We start from the raw sequence: 23,948 nt of genomic DNA, 5'->3' as shown, positions 1-23,948 counted from the left end.
GGGACCGTGAACAGTCCAAACCTTTCTGAAGATACTCCCTGAGACTAGATGGCCCCTTAGTATAACTACATCCAAGTGTGTCTTGCTTAGCAGGAGGATGGCTGGGAGTCCCGAGCAAGCCCAGCTTCTCAGAAAGGCGTGGCCTTCTCGGGCCTGGGAGGGTGGAGTGGGGCTGGCCCCGCTATCCCAGAGAGGTGATGGAGAAGGCCGGAGTTGGGGGGAGGGGGGAAGGGAGTGGCTCAAGCAGCAGCAAGACCCTAGCCCCAGAGGAGGGTAGGAAGGAAGGAGAGAGGGAGGGACGGAGGGACGGAAAGAGGGAGGGAAAGAGGGAGCCTCTCAGTGACTCATTCTCAGACCTCAAGTTGAAAAGCAACTGACATCGCCAGTGCCCTCCCCTCCTGAGCCCCAGCTGCAGAGCCCGCCCGGAGCCTCTGAACTCCCTCCCTCCCTCTCTCTTTCTCCTCCTCTCTCCTCCTTCTCCCTGTCTCTCCCTTCCTGCCTGCTGCCTCCCACTGTAACTCAGGCAGAGGGCAGAAAGCCAGGAGGGCAGCTCTCTGCTGGGTGCCGGGGGTTAAAGGGAGCAAAGCCCCCCGAGAGGAGGCAGAGTCCGGTCCGCCGTTTATCTGTCTCTCCCTCCTCCTCCTTCTCCTTTCTGTCCTTCTCACCCCCAGCTCTCTTTAGATGAGCTACCACTGGAGGCTGGCAGAATGAGGCTGAGTAGCAGCAGAAGCAATAGTGGCGGCCGGAGCCAGCTGATCTCCTTGCTGCTCCAGGGATGTCTGCTCTGGAGCTGGGCAGCTGCTCAGGATGTCTCCCAGAAAGCCATCGCCTTCCAAGGTAGGTCCCTCTCTCTGTCCTCCCACCGACTTACAGGGGCCTCTGCTTCCAGGGCAGCCTGGGGGGCCCAAGTAGGAGAGCCGTGCTCAGGAATCAGCAGGGGCTCCGAGGATGCTTAGATGGCCCCTTCTCCCATCCTCTGGAGGAAGACCTGAACCCTCATGGCCAAAGCTGCCCCTCTGCCTCTGTGCCTCTGGGGAACACCTGAGTACTCACACAAGTGGCCTCTTTCCTCTCCTCCAGGACTTAGCAGAGATATCAGGGCTGGAGAAGGAGGAAGAGATTGCCAATATTCATAAAGTGCCCCTTATCTATGCTATCTTTTAACTATGCTGATTAAATAAATAGCGGGAGACTGAAGGTGATTTCTCTCCAGCTCTCCCAGTTATCTGAACTGGAGCTTTGGGGTTTTTGTCCCAGGGGTGGAGGAGATGGATGAACCTCTCGCTAAGACCTGAGACAGCTCGACAATTCCAAGGGGATAAGGCGGCTCCCTCATGTCTCTCCTTGCCATGTCTCCCCTCCAGATTCCCCCATCCCAGACCCCTGAGTCCCAACCAGGCAGCCCACCCCACTGGTACAAATGACCTTCCAGGACAGCCTAGGCTCCTTCCCACCTCACAGTCCATTCCATGGGGGCATCTTAGGGAACCTGTTCCCTCTTCTGTCTTGAAGCTCCCCCCGGGGCTTTTGAGAGTTGGGGTAGAAGCTTTGGATTTGGAAAAGAGCAGATGGTCAGAGCCTGGCACATAGGCACAGGCTACAGGTTGAGGCTTCTCTCTTTCCTCTTCCCTCTTAGGGTCCTCCCACTCTGTCAGCTGATCCTTTAAAGGGAGACAGGAGGGCAGGGAGGAAAGTTGTGACCCCTGTTCTTACCTTTCTTTGGAAACAGACTGCCCTGTGGACCTGTTTTTTGTTCTGGACACCTCTGAAAGTGTGGCCTTGAGGTTGAAGCCATACGGGAGCCTCGTGGATCAAGTGAAGGCCTTTACCAACCAGTTTATTGACAATTTGGTAGACAGGTAAAATCCACACTGGACAATTTTCTTTTTGTTTCTTCCTCTTTTTACCCTTGGGGGTACACAGCAACATGGTACAGGGAAGAGAGAACCGGTCTGGGAGCCAGGAGCCAGGACTGAGTCTCAGCACCCACCCCTCTTACTGGTGGTGCCCTCAGGCAACATCCTTTCTCCTCTGGTCCTCAGTTCTCTCACCTGTGAAATGAAGGGATTGGAGGGGTGAAGCCTGACTCTATAATCAGGGCTCTGTGCCAAGGTACAGAGCAGATTCCAGGGTCATTAGCTAGCTCTTGGGCAGCTTCTGGGGTCACTCTTAGCCCCTCTGACTGAGAAGCAGGCCAGTCACTTTGATATCTGGTCCCTGAGGTAGGAGACTAGACTTTAATCCCACGGACCTTGACATGGCTCCTTGAGGCACAGCCTGGTCACAAAAGCTGAAGGGTGTGTCTAAAAGCCGAGAGCTAAGGGACAGGCTGGGGGGCACATCTCAGGCTCCAGAGCCTGGCCCTATACACTGTCTTCCAGGGATGGGTTCCGAAAACATGGAGAGGGGTGGCAGTAGGCACCTGCAGTTCTCAGAGTGTCCTGAAGAGGGCACCCCTTTGTTAGTAATGCTGGGCTCCCCTGCACTGTTAGCCATTGAGCTGTCTGGTCTCTGGATTTGGACGCTTCTCTGTCCCAGGCATTTGATGCCCAGGCTGGAAGCCTGGGGTGCGGAGTGGGGCCAGATCCCAGCCCAAACTTAGTAGCAAAGCAGGTATTTTTCCTAGGGATGTGATGAGCCTGTCTCTGATGCTTGGGGATGGGCATCCTTCATTCACTCTTTCATTCATTTATTCACTCACTCATTCACTCATTCTTTCCCTCATTCACTCATTCCTTCATTCACTCATTCATTTGTTCATTCATTCACTCATTCATTCATTCATGTTTAGACTCCTGAGTAAGGAGTTTATAGCCTCGGATGTGGGGATCACACCCACTGCCTGATAACTATGATGCCGGGTAGAGAACAGTCTATGCAAAAGGTGTGGGCAGGGGATGCTTCCCTTTTGCCTTTGAACCCCTGGTGCCTAGCACAGTGCCTGGCACATCAGGGTGCTGAAGACATACTCGTTTAATTGACTGATCCTATCTGTGGGGTTTTGGTCAAATGACCAAAAGCCCAGGAGCCTCAGTTTCCTCCTCTGTTAAAGTGGGCTAGATGGATCCTGAGGTCCCCACCACCTCTCCAGCCAAGGTCCATGCACGGTCCAGTCAGAGAGACAAAAGATGTGCAGACACAGAAGTAGCTGTTTGAGCCCAAAGCAGGGAGAGAGCCCTTCTGGCTGGAGGGACATGGCGGGAGGGCCAGGTTTCACAAAGAGGGGGCCTTGGAGCTGAAATGTGGGGAGGTGTCTCTGAGACACTTGTTCAAGGGACACATTTTAATCATCCACTTGGAAACAGCTGTGCCCAGGGAGGTGTCTCCAGGGCACTCAAGCAGGAGCCAGAGACAAATCGGAGCGTCCCGGGAACCAGGCCCTGCCCTAACCTGACTCCGGCAGCGGCCTCACAGAGCCCTGAAGTACAGGCAGCACCTGCTTTGGCTTGGCCCATTCAACTGGAGCAGCTGATTCTCAGTGAGACAGAAGTCAGCCAGTCGGTCAGCTAGTATTTTAAGTACCTACTCTGTGCCAGGCACTGTGCTAAGCTCTAGGGTGCAAAGAAAGGGAAGAGATGATCACTGCTGTCAAGGATCTCCCAGTCTGATGGGAGAGACGTTGAGCAAACAAGGTACAAACCAGAGGTCCACAGGCCAGACTGGACATGGTCTCAGAGGGAGGGTGGTGGCACGAAGGGAGACTGAGAAAGGCTTTTTGCTGAGACTCCGAGAAGGCCCGGGATGTCAGTACAGAGCAGAGGAGGGAGAGCGGTCCAGGCCAAGGGGACAATGGCCAGAGAGCAAGCCCGAAGCCAGGAGATGGAGGGTCTTATTCAGGGAGCAGCTAGAGGCTAGAGTCACAGGATTGAAGAGAGCGGAGTGGGAAGTAATCTGTAAGAAGCCTGCAAACGGAGGAGGGGGCTGGCCCTTCGGGGCTCTGATGACTGACCTGGAGACCAAAGATCTAGGTTCAGGCCCCCCTCCCACTAACTTGCTGCCTGAGCCTCCAGAAAGTTCCTTAATAACCCCCCCTGTAAAATAAGCCGATCCACAGCCTGTGTGCATGAGGATTGTGGGAGGGAGTTCTAAGGCATCCTACATCCAGAGCCAGAAGAGGTTTAGAGGCCACTGAGCTCATCCCCTCGTTTTCTAGGGGAGGAGAGCTGGAGAGACTGACCACTATCACCCAGGCAAGAAGAGACAGAACTGGGACGGGGCTGCACAGCTTCCAGGATCCAAGCCGTCCCCTCACCTCTCTGAGCCCCTTCAGTGTAGACGGCCCCCCTTCAGTATAGACTCTCCCCTTGAGGGGCTTCTGTTCAAGACTGACAAGAGGTGACAGGAGGGTGAGGGAGCCACAGAAAATCAGAATCTGCAATGTAATGTGCACATACATGGATATGTGTATGTATGCATAGATGCAGGTGTATACGTGTTACATAAATAGGACAGGAGTCAGCATGGAGGGTTTCAAAGGGACATGTCTTCTAAACTGGCCCCGGGAGATGGCGGGGACACGCAGAGACAGATGTAAAGGTAGAGATCAGGGCAGGGGAAGCAAAGTCTATTCCAGGGCTGGGGGACAACATGAGCAGAAGGAAGGCAAGGAAGGGGAGGGTGAGAATGGATGGGCAGAGGACAGTCCTGGAACTGAGATGCATGAAGGGCAGCTTCATGAGATAAGGACTGGACGGGAAGGCCTTGAATGCCAGGATTGAGAGTTGGTCCTTTATTCCACAGAAAAGAGGAAATAATTGGAAGGTTTTCAGTAAAAGGGTAACATGTATGTGATCATAGCAGAGCATAAGAAGATTGTCCAAACATCGGTGTAGAGGATGGAATGGAGAGGGGAGAGATCGGGAGCAGGAGCCAGCATTGCAGTGGTCTAAGTGAAGAGAGCAGGGCCTGGGCTAGTGTGGAGCTAGTGCGTCTGTGGATGAAGCTCTGGATGCAAACGATAGCTCTAAGGGAAAGACAATGGGACTCGGAAAAAGACTGGATTGTGAGGTGAGGGGGAGGAAGAGACCACGTGACTCCATATTGTAAGCTTGGACTCTGAAGGGCCATGGTGCCAAGAACTAAAGCAGGCTAGGAAGGGAAAATGGTGGTGGGTTCAGGTCCAGCTAGGCTGAGCCTGCCAAGAGTTGGCCATCCAGACCAAGCCATCTAATGGGCTACAGGACTATGGTGTGGGGGGCAGGCTGACACTGATGCTGTAGATGGTCATGGGGATGGAAGTCATCCCCAATGCCATGGAAACAGATGAGCTCACCAAGATGAAGGAAGGCAGAGCCTTGGGCAATGCCCACTCTTAGGGAGGAGGAGACGAAGTTAGCAAGAAACAGAGAAGGAGCAGTCAGGGAGGGAGGACACTCATGAGAACACAGGGCCTCATGACCCAAGGGAGCGGTCGGTCCGCTGAAAGACAGCCTTGGCAGGGGCATCGACCAGGACTGGTTCATTCCATGAACATGTCTTTACTCTCCTAGGTAATCCCACCTTAATGTCCATTGTAAAGCACAACAAGATGGGAGATTTGTTTTGGATGATGCCCACTCCCCTTTTGGGAGCTCTTTCCCACTCCCAGTGGTGGCTTTTCTCACCCCTTCCCCCACCACTCTAAGCTACTACCATCTTCTCCCTCCTTATCAAAACCTGCTCTCCAGAAAATCTGATTTCAATCATTTATACTTTAGTACGAATTTAAGTTACCAGACTTGAAATTTTGGCATTCTCTCTCCTTACGGAATGAAGGACTTTGTGCCTCCCCCACCACAATTAAAGAAGCCTGAGGTTCCAGTGAGGAAATGAAACAGGAGGTAGTTGTTTTCTAGGCAGGACCCTCCTTCTTTCTGATGCAATGAGCAGCAGCAGCCAGCAAACCCTAGGCTGGCCCTCAAGAAGCAGGGATACAGCCCACCATGCCTGACTCTCAGGGTGGGTGGCCTTTCTCCTTGCCCCCCACACTGGGCCAGGGCTCTGGGGAAGATAGAGAAGAGAATTAGCTGGGTAAACCTAGGACTGAGGGGTGGGATTTATTTTTCCGGAGATGCTAAGGAACAATTTCCAGGTTTGGGAGGAAGACTGATAAGCTTGCCTCTTGTGTGTTCTTCAGATCCCCTTCTGCTGTGTTGCCCTGTCAAGTACATGATGAGGCCAAGACCTCTTCCCACTGAACTAGTTCGCTCAGACTTGGAGCCTGGGTGACCACAAGCTCTCTGAGTAGCTAAGTCTAAATTGAGCTTTGAAGAGGAGAGCCTGGCAGAGAGGAGAGGGCACAGGCAGAGGGTGGGGAGGAGGTGAGGGTGCGCAGCCGCTGGGTTGGGACGTGGAATGGTCATCTTATTTGTCCGCTTGGCTTGCCAGGTACTATCGATGTGACCGCAATCTTGTATGGAACGCCGGAGCTCTCCATTACAGCGATGCTGTGGAGGTTATCCAAGGGCTGACCCCCATGCCCAGTGGACGGGACAGCCTGAAGTCTAGTGTGAGCAGTGTGAAATACATTGGCAAAGGCACTCACACTGACTGTGCCATCAAGAAGGGGATTGAGGAGCTGCTCATTGGGTGAGTCGGGGCAGGGGATGAGGGGCCCTAAGGGGCCACCAATAGCCTTGAGATACAGCCCAGGAGCAGGTTCAGAGGTAGTCAGTGTGCCCTGGAGACCTTGGTGTCCATTGTCTGAGCCACCTTGGGCTTCACCTCGGGGTGGGGGGAAAGGAGGGTCTACACATGGATCCTCTACCCTCTTGCTTCATGAGAAAGTTGGGGTCTACTCACTGAAGAGCCCAAAGGGAAGCCCAAGCTTTACTGTGTGTAAATGGCTATTAGAATGAACAGGTAATACCTCTCCACTGGACCATCCAAGCTCCCAATGCCACTTGTTCAACATCCAGTTAGGTCAAAGGGCTTTGGCCTGGTCAGCAAAGCAGAAGCCAAGTGGAGGAAGAGGAAATTGGTACTGGTCCCACAAGTCATAAGGAGCCCCAAAGGAGCCCTTTCAATCATCCCTATATCACCATCCCCTCTGAGGATCCTGAACAAGGTCACAGGGCACAAGAATGTGGTTTTAGGCTAGATTTGCTGCCGGCACACATGGAACCCAAGCCTGGCCCTCAGGAAGCCTTCCTTTCCTCAGAGTTTGGATGGGCCTTTTGGCCTAATTTTGCCAGGCTCCTGGATTGGAAGCCACCCTGCAACCACCCCCAAGGAGGAAGGTATCCTCCAGGAGCCTGGGGAGCTGAGTGGATGGGGGCTGGGAATAGCTGGCCTTTGTGCCTGATCTTGTAGATCCCTGTAAAATGGGGGAGGGAGGAAATCACTGTCCCTGGGACGCTAACAGTAAACAGTGGGTGTGGTGGGGGAGGGGAAGGCATCCATCCACCTTCCCCCACTCCTCACCTTGAGCCCAAGTCAGTTACTGAGCAAGTTTGGCTCTCAAATGCCTTCATGGATTGGGGGAACAGCTCAGCAGGGGAGACAGATGGTGAGATTTCAACTCAGAAGATCTCGGCATAAATTCTGACTTTTCCTTCACTGTCTGTGGGACCTTGGTCATTCCTTCCCCCTCTCTGGGCCTCAGTTCCCTCCTCTGTGAATGGGGGAAGGGGACAGATGTCCTCCTAGGTCTCTGCCAGCTCTAAGTGACACCCGCAGTCATACAAACTCTGATTCTTTCATTGGAGCCCCAGGTCACATTAGACTCCTTGGTGGCCTAATCACATTGCCTGCAGGGAACTGAAATCCTCCGACCTCTCACGTGGGCTCCTATCCGGACACATCTCCCCATCCTGAACTCATGCAATTGATTATTTGAACCATCGTTGCAGTTTACATTTGCCTCTATTAAATGTGCAAGTGTGCAGAGTTTTCCCAATTCTGTCACTTGGTGTGTTAGCTACTCCTGCCAGTTATATATGGTCTGAAATTTTGAGGAGGAAACCATCTAGGCCTTTTGGGAAGTCACTGATCAAGGTGCTAAGCAGCGTAGGACCGAGCACCGATCCCTAAGGCACTCCACTAGAGACCTCCTTCAACGCTGCCATCAGACCCTTGAGTCTGGCCATTTAGCCAGGTCCAAGTCTACCCAACCATGTTCACGTAGCCCACATCTCTAAGAGATTTCATCAGATGCTTTGGCCATTCCATATCTAGGCCATGCCTGAGGTTTGCCGTGGGAAAGAGCTCACAAGTTTATCCCGATCTGCTCTTTTAGAATGCTTACGGCTCAAAAATGGCTGTTGCTTTCTATTCCTTTCATCCTCAGTGTCAAGACCAGTGACTGACATGGAATATGCTCATTGGTTGGTTAGTTGGTTGACTAATGAATCCTAATGATCCCCACTTTCCCTTCTAAATGCTCTCAAAGCACTTGTGGATCCATCCTACAACTTTGTCATGAATCAGAGTTAACTGTCCTGTTGTGTACAGCCTCCTCCCCCTTCCTTCCTTTTCTCTTTTGGGAAATTGGGTCAATATTTGGCCATCTCACCCCTTTGGCTCATTTCCCAATTCTGTACTTTTCAGAGATAATTGGAAATGTCTCAGTCCCTTCAGTTTCCTAAGATGTATTTGCCTTTCCTTGTATCCCCAGGGCTTAGCACAGTGCCGGCCACAAAGCAGGTGCTTAATTAAGCTGATTGACTTGCTGTGGTGGGCCAGCTGCCTGGGCCTCAGGATAAGAACTTGGAAAGGGAAGCCAGAGACTTTCTTACCACCACCCAACCGAGCTTGGCCTTCAGCTCCCCTTTCTGTTTGTCTCATCTGGGTGAAATATATTCTCCTTGGTAGATAAATTAAAAGCGACTTACAATGGAATTTCTCCACCTTCTTCCTGCTGCCCATCCATCGGAGCAGTGGTCCTTTCTTTCCTTTGACTTTTTAGCTTCCCATGGATGTAAATAGCCATTTTAACCTGAATAGTCAGTGTTAGCCTTAGTTTAATGTGGGCTTATATGCTCCCAACAGGATTCTTAAAGTATTGGGCTGTTGTTGGAATTTCCAGCCAAATCTTGACTCCTAAAATGTATTTTTTCATGTAAATTGGCCAGAGGTTAGTCCCTGTACACCAACACTGATCTCTCTCAACATCTCCCCCTTCCCTCCTTATCAGAAGTGTTCTTGTCTGTGACTTCATTTTTAAAGAGGGCTTCCCATCCCTCATGGACCAAATGCCTCCAGGAACCTAACATCTCCCTCTCTGAACTTTGGCATCCCTGCTTCCTCGGTCGAGGGGCCAGATCAGGATCCACTGTCCTTCTCTATCACCAGTTCTAAGCGGGAGCGTCAGTCACTGCCCTCCGTGTTCACACCTTTTCTCCTTTCAGGAGCCAATTTCTCCTCATAGGTCACAATCAGGTCCAAAATAATAGGTCCCGTTTTATCTTCCTCTACATTATGAAGAAGGAAATCATTGTTAAGGCAGGTCTAGAGTTTGCCATCTGCTTTGCTGCAGAGCAGTGTTGGGGTGGGCTGGGTGAGGCAGGGGCTGGCTCCTGCAGAGATTCAGTTAATGGAAGTTCTCCGTTGTTACAATGTCTCACTTCCATGGCAGGTTAATAAGTTTCCCAAACCTCCTTCTGTCCCAACAGTCTGTAGTATGTTCCACATATGCCTTCTATTTCTCCTTTGATTAATCCTTACTCACCACACTTCTCTTAAGCTCCTGGATTTTCCTACATGAGTGTATCTCCTTAACATACAACACTATTCCTTTTTGCCATTTCTTTTATCAATTTTGCTCCTAGTGAACAAGACAGCCCAGTTGCTTGTTTAACATCCTTTTTTTAAAATGAATTATTTCCAAAAACTAGTGAGAAATTAGAGAGTGCTTCTGCCCTGCATGACCCAGCTCACCTAAATCTTCAAGATTCTCTTAAAGTCTTGTAGTAACTGGAATCTTTTCTTTCCCAGGGAATAGTGACAACCAAACCTTTCTCTTCTACCACTATGTTTTGTAACTAGGTCATAGAGTGGAAAGAATGCTGTTGATTACAAGGTCTGGGAATGGAGAGGGGAGAGCAAGGCAGGATATAAACTCATCTACTTGGAGGACTTAAATAGTTGAGACAGAATCACCCTTAAGGATTGCAAAATATTGAGACATTTTCCAGATTTCCCCATTAATTGGTAATTGCATAACCATCCTGTGTTTCAAAGCCCATCTCAAAAACTGTGAATCAATAACTGAGGAATCTTTAATCCAAAGGTTTTAAGGACTCATTATTATTACTGTTATCATTCTCGATAGGGGTGTGTGTGTGTGTGTGTGTGTGTGTGTGTGTGTCTGTGTGTGTGTAAGAGAGACAGAGATAGAGAAAAAGAAGGGAGAGGAGGAGAGCTTTAGAGATGGGGATGTAGAGATGGGGGAGACAGGGAGAGAGAGACAGAGACAGAGAGAAAGAGGGAGAGAGAGAGAGAGAGAGAGAGAGAGAGAGAGAGAGAGAGAGGGGGGAGAGAGAAAAAAGGAGAGTACATATACACACAACCGATCAATCAAAAAGCATTTATTAAATGCTTACTATGCATTTAGCACTGTGGTAGGTCCTAGGTTTACAAAGAAAAATGTCCCTCTACACACACACACACACACACACACACACACACACACACACACTTTAATGTCTCAGTAATATGTGATTTTGTTTGCTTGGGTCCACTTTCCCATGACATAGGTTAAAGCCCTCTACATGACCCAGTGTCCGGTCTGTGAGTCACCCCGGGGGGCTAACCTGGCTAGTTCTCAGTGGACAGTCACACAGTCCTGTCCAAAACCACTGCTAAAGCTTCTCTGGCTTCTACAGACCTACCGGAGCTTGTGCCCAGCCCGCAGAGCCTTTGGGAGCTGGCATCCCCTCCCTGTTGTGATGAGGCATCACAGAGAGCTTCATGCTTGGACATTTTTGAGCCTCTTGTTAGATTTCCTGAATGCTCAATTAAAGCTGTTACTGCCCTCTGGGCCCTCAGTATCCCTTTACCCCTTCTAAGATAGTTTCCTCATTGATAAATGTTGGGCATCTTTCTAATACTCTCATGTTCTCCCACCCCTGCCATCCTCAGGGATGGCAAAGGAAAGATAAGGTCATTCTGTTGTACTGCTCCTCTGTTCCCCATCACATGGCCATGGGCTGGTAGCAGCTTGGCCAGCTGAGGCATGGGGCCTTTAGAAGCCCAACCGGTTGGCTGGATCACAGTTCAGGTGCTCCATGAGTCATTTTTGGAGCAGCCTTCACAGCAGGCAGGTTCCCCTGAACTGGTGGCACTAGCTTGAAACACACCCCTGCTGCAGTGACCCTTGGAGTTGGTACATTGGTCCCGGCTTGGGCCTGTGGGGGTCCCTGTTGATGCATCTCCAGCCTTGACATGCCTTGGACACTGTGGAATCAGGAGCCCAGGTCGATCATGTAAGGTGTTGATCAGTGCCCATACCCTAGCACTGCACATGTACTTTGGGTCTTTTAGCCACTAGGCTTTCATTTGTCTAGTGGGGCCCTCCCCCGGACCCTGGGGTCTCATGAATGTGTCTCTGAATCACCCCAGGGGGTCCCACCTGAAGGAAAACAAGTACCTTATCGTGGTGACAGATGGCCACCCCTTGGAAGGCTACAAGGAACCCTGCGGTGGCCTGGAAGATGCCGTCAATGAGGCCAAGCACCTGGGCATCAAGGTCTTCTCAGTGGCCATCACACCTGATCACCTGGTAGGTCCTGGGCCATGGCCACAGGAGTGAAAATTAGGGAAGGTCCCAAGGCAGAGGCTGGGCTCAAAAGAGCCCTGTGCTGAGAGGGAAACCATCTCAAGTGATGCCAGGCACATCCATGCCTATGTCCTGAGCCTGTGGGACCCGAATGCCAGGAGGTTGCTGGGGCAGGCATTGACCCAGGATCCTTGGGACCCAGCTGCTGGGGGGATGCCAGGGTAGGCATTGACCTAAATGCCAAGCTTGGATCAGGTACCAACTAGCCCTGGCAGGTCCCTCCCCCTCTCATGGTCTCAGTCTCTTCATTTGTGAAATGCAGGGGGTGGGGTATGGTTGGCTTAGGGGCATTCTATGGTTCATAACTTCAGGTTGTTGGAATTCCACTAGTTCCTCTTGCCCCATCCCCCACCCCTTCCAGAATAGGGAGAAGGCAAAGTCTCCATGACCACACCCTGAGTATCCCATTTGGCTTCTGCTGGGGAAGGAAGGACCCATTCCAGGGCTCTGGCCCTCGTGTGGCCCTCTATGTACAAAAATGCCCATTTCACCCACTTCCAATGTAGGGTCTACTCTCTACCCACCATTCTGGTTTTCTGGCCCTAAGCTGCAAAGGGAAATTGGACAAGAGAAGAAAGGGGAGGAAGAAAAGGTAGAAAGGGAATGGATGAGTAAATGTGGCATCCCCTGGATCTGGGAGTGGCCAACAATTGGCCAAGGGGGTCTGGACCCTCAATAGGGTGACAGAGACATTCTAGGGAGCATCACCCCTCCACATCCCCACCTGACACTTGAGCAGACCTACAGAGGATGACCTTGAGTTTGCTGTCCTTGCCTCAAGGTCATCAGAGGCCAAAGGGAGAGGCTCAATTTCCAGATCCAGACTACTGTTTGATCTGGGACACTAGTGTTTATTGCTGGGTCTCACTTGGTCCGCATCTTTCTGGGTTCCAGGAAGCCAGACTGAGCATCATTGCCACAGACCACACCTACAGGCGTAACTTTACTGCGGCCGACTGGGATCTCAACCGTGACTCAACTGAGCTGATCAAGGAGACCATCGACACCATCATCAAGATGATTGTGAGTGAGCTGTTCATCTTTCCTTTCTTGGGGCTCCGTGTCTTGGAGCCTCAGACATGAGGTTCAGAGCCTTCGAGCCAATGCAAAAGTGGAAATTAACCCAACTTTTCTATTTCCTTTTTCAGAAAGACAATGTGGAGCAAGTGGTGAGTCCATTATCCCCATCCTCCGCCATCTCCCTTCCCCCTCATCATATCTACACCTGCCATGAGAGCAGGCCAGGAGGGTCCTAGCCGTCTGAGGCAGCGTGCCCCCAGGAGAGGCACTGGCAAGGCTAGGGGACCATCTGGGACAGTCGTTAAGGGACTTTTGGGGGACCTGGGGCTGTTTCTACCTTTCATTTCCAACATCTTGAATTTGCTGCTTCTTTTTCCTTTTCAGTGCTGTTCTTTTGAGTGCCAGGTAAGTGTGACTCCATTAACCCTCCCTCACCCCACTGTTGGCTTCCATCTTGGTGAGCAGGCCCTGTGCTAACGAGAGGCTTTTTTATGCTTGATTTACAGCCTGCCCGAGGACCTCCAGGGCAGCGGGGTGACCCCGGACATGAGGTAAGGAAATGACCCTCGACTGCTCATCCCACCCTTGGGAATGTGGCTGGGAGACGTTATTGTTCTGCTTGGACCCAGATGACGGATGAGGGACGATGGGGGGAAGCTACAGAGATTCCTATTATTAATCAAGAACAGCTTCCTCACAGCAAGACCTGTCCCAAGTGAAATGGGCTACCCCCGAAAGGTAGTGAGCTCCCCATTGTTGGAGGTCTCCAAGGAGCCCTAGATGGTCTCTTGTTGGGGGTGGTGTCAGCACGCTCCTTGCTCAGGTCTAGGCAGATTCTTGAAGGCCCTGTCCACCTCGGAAACCCTGGGATTCTGGAAGGTTTCTTGGCCTCTTGATACCTTGGTTTGTTCATTTTATTAGTTTGTGTAGCAGAGACAAGAGGGTCCTTCATTCATTCCACAAACCTTTATCAAATGGCTACAGTGTGTTTGGTGGGGTCCCTGTGTGGGGTCAAGGGAAGGAGAGAGAGAGAAATTTTAGATAAAACCTGATACCTGCCCTCAGGTCACTTGTGTGACCTTGGGCAAGCCAAGTCAGCCCAGGACCCTCAGATCCCTCATCTGTAAAATGAGCAAGTTGGACCAGCCAACCTGTAAGATCCCTCCCAGCTCTTAGTCTCTGATCTGGGCAGGGACCATTCCACTGTTTTCTTGATAGCCCCTGGTGCCTCACCCAGAGCGGGCACTCCTTTAATGCTTCTTGAATGGCTGATCGATTGACCCTTCGCCAGGGCTGTAGTAGGGAGATGAGCCACAAGTGCCGAGAGTGAGCAGACCCTTAGCATGGGGGCATCGCAGAACTGCCAGACCAAGGCAAGGGCTCCATGAGGTCTGAGGTAGGCACCAGAATGGGGAGGGAAGGGCATCTCTAAGCCCCTCCCCATTCCAGAGGTGAGGAGCCTGCTGAAATCTAGAATCCAGTAGGACTTTAATAGTTACAAGTTCCTGTGAGTCACTTGGGAGGGAGGCAGGCTACTGATGTTTCTTTGAGAGTGCATTCGAACCCCTCTCTCACCTCCACCTGCATTTTACATTCCAGGGAGAAAGAGGAAAACCTGGGCTTCCTGGAGAGAAGGGGGAAGCTGGAGAGCCAGTAAGTACACAGATCTTCTGTTTGGGAGCTCGGGGAGCTGTGGCCGCTGCTTCTCCAAGAACCTTGCTTCCTCAGTGCTCAGGACAGCCACAGGGGGAGGAGGGCCATCCTCCTCTCTGTGGACCTCAATTTTCTCATCTATAACATGACAAGGTTGGACCAGATGATCTCTGAGATCCTTCCCGGCCCTGGAGCTAGGATCATATATTTCACCCAAGGTCCCTTCCAGCTCTGCATCTCTGGTCCTATGAGTCCATGAGAGCACTGTGGCACGATAGACAGACTGATAGACCTGGGGTTAGGAAAATCTGGGTTCAAATCCTGACTCAGACATTTACCAGGTTGTGATCATGGACAAGACTTAACCCCCTCTATTTTCTCATTTGCACACGGAATCCATAGTAACTACAAGACCGACATCATGAGGATTTAGTGAGATAATGTGGGGAAAGCTCTAGGCAATGCTTCAGGCACCATAGAAATGGCAGCTCTTCTCACTATTACTCTTCTGGGGTTCCCTGTATCCTTTGGATAGTAACAGTTCCCTGGCCTTTGGTAGGGTTTCTGTCCTCCAGGACCATGTCTTCCCAGAAAGATGAAACATGGGACACAGGACACAGTGAAAACAATGGATGTATAAGATGGTGGAAGAATTCTGAGGCCAACAGAAATAAGCAGGGCTAATCAAGCAAAGGCTTCCTCTTCCCTGGGCCCTGGTCAAGACCCTGGACCATCTCCCTGTGCCTAAAGACCAGAAGACCCTTGAAAAGAAAAGTCCGATCTCTATTGGGAAAGGACGACCCAAACAGATTAAGGTCCCAATAAGCTAGCTGGTGGCCAATTCTAAAACAGTCTTGAACCTTTGGTATGGAGAAGTGCAAATGCCATCCCTTGCCCCTAGCAGGAACAATCCAGGCCTTCTCACCATCCCAGTAGCCATCATCAGTCTCAGTGGTGGGCAACCTGGAAAGGCAAATCTTATCTTCAATGAGAAGTGAGCAATAATACATGCTGATGACAGCAGAAATCTCCATTAATCTCAAGCCAAAGAAGTGGCAGCTAATGCTAGGGCCTCTCCAGCACTTAGGAGAACTGAGCCAGGTGGTAGTTGTTCCCATGAGGCCTTCAGAGCCTTCTCCCACCCAGGATCTTTTTCCACACAGCAGGCAGACTTCATCTCTCTTTGGATTAGGGGTGGGAGGTGGAGGCAGGACACGGAGCAGCCTGAGAATGCCAGTGACCACAAGACCTCATTGCCATGCCAAGCTCAATATAACTAGCCTTTCCAAAAGGTGGGATGCTCTGACTCAGCCTCTTCCACCTGGGAGGGCCCTTGGAAATCCAAGTGGAGCATCCACCTCCAATAAACAGGCTCAGCATTACAGAGAACTCTTTACCAAGCAGGTGGTTCCTGGGAGGGAAAAGGGTATCCTTTGTCCTTCCCTTTTTCATTGGGAAGTCTATTTATCTGAGGGGTGTAGCTTTCCCACACATTTTACCGAGTCATCTCTGCTCTTTCCACCCAGCCACATCCCATGACGATCCTTTGGAATCCTGTCTTGGACTTCTCTCTCCCACCTCCCTCAGAAACCATGACATTTAACCTCTTTGCCCAAAGTAGCATCTCCCCACCCTTCCCATTGCTGTATCCTGGAGCAGCAACAGAAGGTTCCCTTCTCCCATGGAGGACACAACCCCATGGGTGTCTACAGGACAGACGAACTTCTAGCCGTGTAGAAACGTGATTTAGAAAGCACATTATCTTTTTGTGAGGCAAATATAGTCCTGATGCCTAAACCAGAGAAGGATAAAGCAAAGTATCATTAATAACATTGATTCAAAATGTTTAGATAAAAAGTCCAAATCATTCAGAACTCTTAGCTGATGTGTTGTTATGTTGTTTGTCTTTTTCTCTGTAGTTGGGCTTGATATTTAGAATGGTGTCAGTAGATCACCAAAGAACTGCTGTCTGCTTGCTAAAGGTGGAATGGAAACCACTGCTTTTAGGATGGTTTTCCACCCAATGGTAAAACAATGATTAGCCCTTAGCCCACAGAGTAACCCCAATCATTAAGTGTTTTGAGAATTAGTATTAGATCTTAATTTTAATTAATTTAATTAATATTTTAAATAATAAATATTAGTTAAGGTTTGACTCTAGTGTTGTTCATTTGGCATCACTGGACAATAATCACCACCACTTTTAGTCAGGTGTCAGCCTCTTCCTCTTTGGCTAATTAGTCATGAACCCCCACCTCAGTTTCTAGGAAAGCTGGGTCTTAAGCTAGCAGCAATATGAAGATCTCATTCTCCAGGGTCTTGCATGAGGCTCTCCCATGGAAGGTTTATAATATGTGTCACACTCTCTTTCTCCCTAGGGAAGACAAGGTGATCTTGGACCTGTGGGTTACCAAGGAATGAAGGTATGTAGGCATCTCCTTTCTCAGAAGCCACCATTTCTCTGGTATCATTGTGTTCACATTTTTGGTTTGCAAATAACCATTTCCTTCTTTTTTCATTGTGATCACTAGGGAGAAAAAGGAACACGGGGAGAAAAGGTAAGTGCTGGACCATTCTGTCATCCTCCTTGTCTCTCCTCAGCCTGGCCCTGGACGTGGCTCAGCCTTAGAAGGCTCTGTATTGCCCTCTCTGACCAGAAGAGCAGCGGCAGAAGCATCTGAGGATGCCCTTGGCATTGGCAGCACTCCTGCCCAGCCCTTTCAGCCCCTGCCCATCCCTCGCATCCCCATCATGGCTCAGCAGAACACATGCAGGCCGGAAATTGGAGGGGGGCACTAGGTCCGACCCCCTTGAAGCTGAACGGAGTCCAAATAAAAGTGAATCTGAGCCTTGTCGCTCTCTTGATCTCGCTGGGACTAAGCATAAGTCCATGGCTGCTACCTGTGCATGCAATCATTGTGAGGATGCAGTTATCATGAGTGGAAAAAGGGCGGGTGAGGGGAAAGAAAATCGACAAAACTTTGCCTTTCCCTCCTCTTCTTGTATTCCCCTTCCTTTATTCCCAGTGGGGGACAGACCTGGGATGTGTCTCAGATGTGTGTCAGTTAGAAACCACATCATAAGCCACCAAGGAATAGAGAATCTAAGCCTGAGGCTCGCCAAGGAGGGCCTCCTCCCTTTTCTCCAATGGTGAATGGGAAGAAAGAGAGCAAAATTTGGAGGCAGAGGACCCAGCTTCAAATCTGTCCCTTCTCAAGAGGCAGGAAGCTTGTCTTCCCTCTTGAAAAGCTTCTGTGGAACCAGAGGAGACCCTGGGTCCTGAAGATCTTCTCTGCAGGTTGTCCTCAATCCTCTTCTTCTCTGTCTTCACAGGGCTCCCGAGGACCTAAAGGTTACAAGGTCAGTTCTCTGGGATATTGGTCACTCGCGGCCTCTCTCTTTTCTGTTCCATCGTGGCAGCACCTTTTGCTGAACGTATTTGTGCCTTTTTCTCTTGTAGGGTGAGAAGGGCAAGCGAGGCATTGACGGCATCGACGGGCAGAAGGTCAGTCTCTCATTGGGGGCTGCCAGCTCTGTATAAAATCAAAAGGAGAGAGAATCCCCCAGTGCAGGACTTGCTAGCAGGCACTCCCTAGCCTTGGTCACCCACCTGGCACACAGTCTAGGCAGGAGGCATGTAGACATGGGCGTTTGTGAGAAAGGCAGACCCGCTCTAATCCATTGACATGGTGAGGGGGAGGAGTCCCGGTCCGCCAGCTTGTTGCTTCAAAGGCTCCCGAGACGGTTATCCTTTTACTCCATGACCCATCCAGAAAGGCTTGACCTCATTTAGGATGTTCCGGAGCAGATGCTGTGAGAAGCAACTGAGGGACCACTTGGTGTGGGGAGCTGGGTCTTCCTTGGAGTGAACCGGTCATTTAAGAAGCTTTTCTTTCCCTCTCTCCACAGGGCGAAACCGGATACCCTGGCTTACCAGGTTGCAAGGGCTCCCCAGGATTCGATGTGAGTTCTCTCTCGAAGGTTGACTTCACTCTCATACAAAGAGATGACCGGGGACAACAGGGCTTAGAGAAGAATGAGTGGTCCCAGGGTCTGGTTCTCGCAAGGGGAGGAGCCACCTCCTTAACTCCCCTCCTGCCCCCCTGCTCTCTTTTCTACCAGGTGTTGCCTGACCCCAGGGTGTTTTTAGAGAGAGTACGGCTCTGAGGACTGGGTTTCCTCCCTAGAACTTAAATCATCATGGCGGGGAATGAGGAGCTCTCCAAGCCAGCTTGTGCTAGGGCCTGGGCAGCTTACAAGGAAGGAAATTCCTCATCCAATTGGCCCCTTTCTGGCCAATCTGGGGCTGCCTAGGTTGTCAACGGGGGGTGGGCTCCACCGGCCACACCCTCTCTCCCTGGCAGAGTTTAGGGCCAGGGGAAGCTGGGAGCACTCGGGAGACCCACCAGGCCACCACCGGCTTCTCTGCAGAGAGGCTGGTTGGGTGTCTGGCAGACCGTGGAGGAAGGTGTGCAGCTCCAGGGTTTAATATGGGCCTTTCCACACCAGTGAAGTAGCAAATTCACCGCAGAATAACATCCAGGGGCTTTGTCTGCTGGTACCAAGCTCAAGTTATATGGTTTTAAATGGGACTTACTCACGCTTCTCCATGGGGCCTCCAGCATCGACACCCATTGTTTCAATCATAGGAAAACTCTCCCCAGACTGAGAGTATTTACACCACTGCTGACTTTTTTTGGTTATTAATCCTTAGAGAGAGTCAGTGTAGGACCTTGGGCAAGTCAGCTAACTGCCCAGGGCCTCAGTTTCCTCATCCGTAAAATGGAGTTAACTATACCTGGGATATCCCCTGGGGGAAGTGCATCACCCACTCTGGGCATCAAGACAGGTCTGATGGAGAAGGTAGCCCTTGGGCTGAGCCTGCAAAGAAGCTAAAGTGGCCAAGAGGCCGAGGCCAAGAGGAAGGGCCTTCCAGGGATGGTGGAGATAACAGCTCGTACAAAAGCATGGAGGTGGTAGAGGCAAGTAGGCTATTTGGGTAGTAACAGCAAGTGAGCAAAGTGGAGAACTCTGAAATCAACCTGGAAGGAGCATCTAGAGCCCCACCTGTCTTTCCAGGCTAGTTCAGTCTAGAGGCAGCAGGGAGCTCCCGACCTCATCAAGGGGTGGATTCAAGTGGATCTCAAGGTCATGTCCTTTTCTGCAGGGAATACAAGGACCCCCAGGACCCAAGGGAGACCCAGGTTCTTTTGGCCCCAAAGGAGAAAAGGTAAGCCATGGTTTCAATTCCATGTTTGCTTCACCCCATGGGAGCCAAGAGATTCAGGAGGCAGGCAGTCCCTCCCAGCTGAGAACAAAGAGTTGGCTGTGGAGCTATGAAGACCTGAGTTCCAATCCTACTCTAATGCATCCTGACTGTATAACCTTGGGGGAGTAATTTTCCCTCTCAGTGCTCCAGGCAACTCTCTCAGACTAGAAGTCACATAGGCATTGCTGTTCTGTCCTAGAGGAGAGAATTTGTCTCTAAGAATTTCCTTGATCCATGAAATTTCAGGCCCTGCCCCCCCCCCGTAAATTCTCACTTATTGAAGAAATAAAAGGTTTCCCAGGGAAGCCTTCCTTGGCTATTAATTTCCTTAGCTATTCATTAGGGCAGCTCTTGCCATTGGGTTGTCTCTTTGTCCTCTAGACATGCATGAACTTTCTCTTCCTTCTTATCCTTGATGGGCCAGTAAGAACATGCCAATGGTCTATGTATGGTTTGATGGCATCCAGGCTCCAGAGGAATTGGGGCCATAGTGGGGCCATAGTGGCCCCTGGTGTTTCCCCAGAGGGACACCAACTAAGGTCATCCATGACCTTTTGGTTGAGCTTTAGGGAGCATTAGCCCCATTCAGAATAGAGCACAACAGATATGGGGTCTCTTGGGATGGTGGCAGACACAGCCCTGCTAAGCCCAAGCTATGAACAAGATCTAGTCCCCTTACTGGGCTGCCCAGGACACCAGACTCAAGAATGGAGGAGGTTCCAGAACTCCCTTCCCACATCAGATCATTCCCTTGGGCACAACCTGAAAATATGCAGAATCATCAGGAGCGATGGATCCAGTACCGTGTACCAGAGACCAGAACACAAAAGTTAGGTAGGAATCGGGCAGGGCCATAACTCTGCACTGTGGAGGTGTAGAGGAATCAGTTCCAGTCTTGTTCATCCCCAGGAACTTTCTAGAGGAGTAGCGAGAGACGGAAATTAGTAGAAATGCCCCGGTTTGCATCATCAATTCTCTGCAGCCAAGTGGGCAGAGTCCACCTCTGCATAGGCCCATGTGATTTCTCTTTCTCCTTACAGCCCTCGAGAGGCTGCAAAGGATCTGGTAAGACAGGAGAGTGGTGCCCTATGTGTTCATGGGTGACCACACTGACCCTTCAGGTCACGCTGCCTGCCCAGCTTCCAGTTTCCTGCCTAGAAATCCCATGTTGAAATCCCAGCCTAAGGGGATGCTGAGGCTTCCTGAGCAGTCTGGCTTTATAAAACCACAGGCTCAAAAAGGAAACATGAAAGTAAATTGGTTCAAGAGGCTCAGCTCCAGATGAGGAGAAATCTTGTGCCCTTTGGTGCTTTTTGTATCCTAATAAATTATGTTAGGGAGAAGAGGCCGGGTGGGGAAGATGGGGCACTGCTGCCCCAAATGAGCAGAAATTCATTCCCTTGAGCAGAGGGAGCTGGATGGAACCACCTCTTAAATACTTCCATCTCCATCAGAAGCAGGGCCGCACAATGCCCTCAGTGCCATATTTACACAACCCTACCCGTGAGTACTCAGATGCTCTCAGATGCCCAGAGAGAGAAAGAGAGAGAGAGAGAGGAAAGGTCGAAAGCCTGTGTATACACTGTACTAAACAAGGCAGTCTTGGTTTCATTGAGGTGACTGGCTCTTTGGCTGAATGGAAAGGTCTATTTAATCAAAACATTACAGCTCAGCCTGAACGTAGATAGAGCAAACACTGGAAAAATGCACTGGGAGGACATGAGCCCTGTAGATAATGTCTTTGATACCTTGAGAAAAAAATGAACTGTGCTCTGATGACATGGGAAGAGCCAAGAGGGAGTCATTAACCTGAATGGTTCTTGAGCCCCTCCCTAGGAAAGAGGATTTTCCTGCTCTGGATTACTTTCTATGAAGGCCACCATGCTGCTGCCAAAGACACATCCATGAGACATAATGAAGGTCCCTGTGGTCTTTTTCTAGGGTTCACCTGGAGAAGATGGAGAACCTGGAAGACCAGGAAATACTGGACCCCCAGGAGAGGAGGTAAGGGCAGGACCTAACCTGAAACATAATGGATTTTTCCAAGCCAACAATATGTGGTGGCGTTTCATCTGTTCATGTCCATCTTTATCCTAGGGTCAACCAGGAGAACCAGGCCCCGCTGGAGAGAAAGGAGAACAAGGTGATGAGGTAAGTGTCTCGCATCTCTGCTTCTTGTCTGGGGAGGCTGAGCTTTATGGTCAGATCCTCAATGAACCTCTTTACTTATTTTCAACTTAGGGAAATCCTGGACCTGATGGCCCCCCTGGAGAAAGGGTAAGACTAATCTCCTTTGTGGGACAGATGTGCCCATCAAGGTCACTGCATTTAAGCCCAGGGCAGGGGCTGTCTGATCTTTTGGGGCTTAGACATGACATTAAACTTGTCCATGATGTGAGTCCAGATTTTTGACTTTCCTCACTGATTGGCAATTTTCTCATGGACATCATGTCTACATGATGCCATGGTGGCTTTGGAAAAGGGGAAAACTCAGACCAATACTTGTTTGTCTTGACTGGATATTTCACTACACCCAGATGATTGAATCAGTAGTGGTTTAGTTACCACATGGATCCCATCTGCCTCTCGGCATCCCAGACCTGGGCCTAAGAAATGAAAGGTGTGATGGTACACCTTGAAAATATAGCTAAGATATTGAAATAAGAGTCTCATTGGACATAGTGGGCAGTGGAACATGCCGAAGGACTTGGGCTAGATCGGTACCCAATGCCCCTACAACAGTCACACTCAGAGCGCAGTCCTTTGCTCACTCCCAGGTGGTCCTGAATACCCAGAATTTTCAATGCGTTGCCTCCTTTTGAACAGGGTGGCAATGGAGAACGAGGCCCCCGAGGAACTCCTGGCGTGCGGGGCCCCAGAGGCGACGCGGTAAGGCATTTTTCAAATCATTTGTTTCCGATTTAGGGAAATCAGATACACCATTAGATAACAATTGGTATCCCATTAAATGAATGACAGAAGTGCCCCACCCCCTACCTAGATAAACCAGTAAGGCCCTTGCTTCATCACATCCACAGGGCAGTTGAATCACCTTTGGGACCCTAGGGTATGACCTGGCTGCCTCCCCCAAATGTATACAGGTGTGGGAAAGCACAACAATATTATGTCTAAGCCTCTAGAAAGGAAGATTAGCCTCCAAGTGGGCCTGAATTCTCAGCTTTGGGAAGCCATTGAAAGTGGCAGGGAGCTCAGGGTTGGAAGATGAGGGCAGTGCCGACCCCTGGCATTCGTGGGGCATGTGCGCTAGATGGCGTGAGCAGGAGGCCAGAAAGCCAGCCCATCCCATGGAAGTGGTGGGAGGGCTGTGTGGGAGGGAGATGTCAGCCACATCTTCCCTAGGGAGAGCACTGTGTTCCCAGCAGGGCTCTGGGAGTCAGCAGGAAGGTATTCTGTGGGTCTGACTGGGTACTGAATCATCCCTGGGTCTAACATATAGTTCCAGACAGTGGGCCCACAGATCTGGTCAAAGTCAATATGGCCCTAGGGTGTGGTGGCCATGCTGTGCATCTGTCCATGGAGACTGGAAAATGCGGCTCAGCCCCTTGCCTGAGGTGTAGAAAGAGGGGATCAGAGCAACCATCACCAGGACACTGAGTTGCCTTGTCAACTCGCTCCCTAACTGCCCCTCAAGTGGCTAAATGAGATGACTTTGCAGCCAAGATGATTTCGTTCATAATGATGCCCACAGATAAATTGGAGGGATGTCTCAGCCAACCACTTTGACAGAGAAAGGGAGAAGCAGAGCAGGGAGAAGCTAGAACAGTCCCTGGCCAGTAGGGCAGGAATAAGGGCCTTCTTCCTGGTTTGGGCGTGGTCTTTTCTCTTAGGGGGAGGAAGGACTCACCAAGCTTCAGCTCCAGGCTTCCATAAATGGTTAAAGGCTCCAGCTTCTCCAAACCCAAGTCTATGTGGTGACCCATTAATTAGAAACAGAACCTGTAGTAGGAGGGAGGGAAGAAATGAAGGATGCTCTTGAAGTTTATGGGAAGAGAGGGATACCACGGCCAAGGAGAACAAGAATGTGTTCCACAGTGTGTCCTTTGGGGCCACTGTGACGATGGGACCCTGGACTCAGTGTCCCATAACTCAGACCAGCCAAGGCAACATTTATGTCCTTGGGGTGAGGGGAGCAGGACGTGGTGGCAGATGGAGGATTTCCTGGGAGCCAGCCTGCTCTAATTTGGCTATTTGGAAAATGCCACTGACAATGAGGAGGGGGCTGCCTGCCTC

General features: G+C 50.7%; 1 protein-coding gene across 1 annotated transcript in view; it reads left to right on the top strand.

The window, feature by feature from the left end:
* The first annotated feature begins 500 nt into the window (after positions 1-500).
* The window catches only part of COL6A1 (collagen type VI alpha 1 chain), a 45,164-nt gene continuing 21,716 nt past the window's right edge, over positions 501-23,948 (top strand). Inside the window, exons 1-19 of the mRNA XM_036768069.1 lie at positions 501-837; positions 1,730-1,859; positions 6,367-6,567; positions 11,539-11,698; positions 12,650-12,778; positions 12,904-12,924; positions 13,160-13,180; positions 13,282-13,326; positions 14,375-14,428; positions 16,807-16,851; positions 16,960-16,986; positions 17,762-17,788; positions 17,889-17,933; positions 18,338-18,391; positions 19,596-19,658; positions 21,639-21,701; positions 21,795-21,848; positions 21,939-21,974; positions 22,524-22,586. Of these exons, the coding sequence (XP_036623964.1) occupies positions 708-837; positions 1,730-1,859; positions 6,367-6,567; positions 11,539-11,698; positions 12,650-12,778; positions 12,904-12,924; positions 13,160-13,180; positions 13,282-13,326; positions 14,375-14,428; positions 16,807-16,851; positions 16,960-16,986; positions 17,762-17,788; positions 17,889-17,933; positions 18,338-18,391; positions 19,596-19,658; positions 21,639-21,701; positions 21,795-21,848; positions 21,939-21,974; positions 22,524-22,586 (1,368 nt within the window). The 5' untranslated portion in view covers positions 501-707. The remainder of the gene's footprint in view (positions 838-1,729; positions 1,860-6,366; positions 6,568-11,538; positions 11,699-12,649; positions 12,779-12,903; positions 12,925-13,159; positions 13,181-13,281; positions 13,327-14,374; positions 14,429-16,806; positions 16,852-16,959; positions 16,987-17,761; positions 17,789-17,888; positions 17,934-18,337; positions 18,392-19,595; positions 19,659-21,638; positions 21,702-21,794; positions 21,849-21,938; positions 21,975-22,523; positions 22,587-23,948) is intronic.

The sequence above is a fragment of the Trichosurus vulpecula genome, chromosome 7, assembly GCF_011100635.1.
Source record: "Trichosurus vulpecula isolate mTriVul1 chromosome 7, mTriVul1.pri, whole genome shotgun sequence".
NCBI classification, from domain to species: Eukaryota; Metazoa; Chordata; class Mammalia; order Diprotodontia; family Phalangeridae; genus Trichosurus; species Trichosurus vulpecula.
The sequence above is the reverse complement of the archived record's forward strand: the minus strand, read 5'-3'. Positions and strand labels throughout refer to the sequence as shown.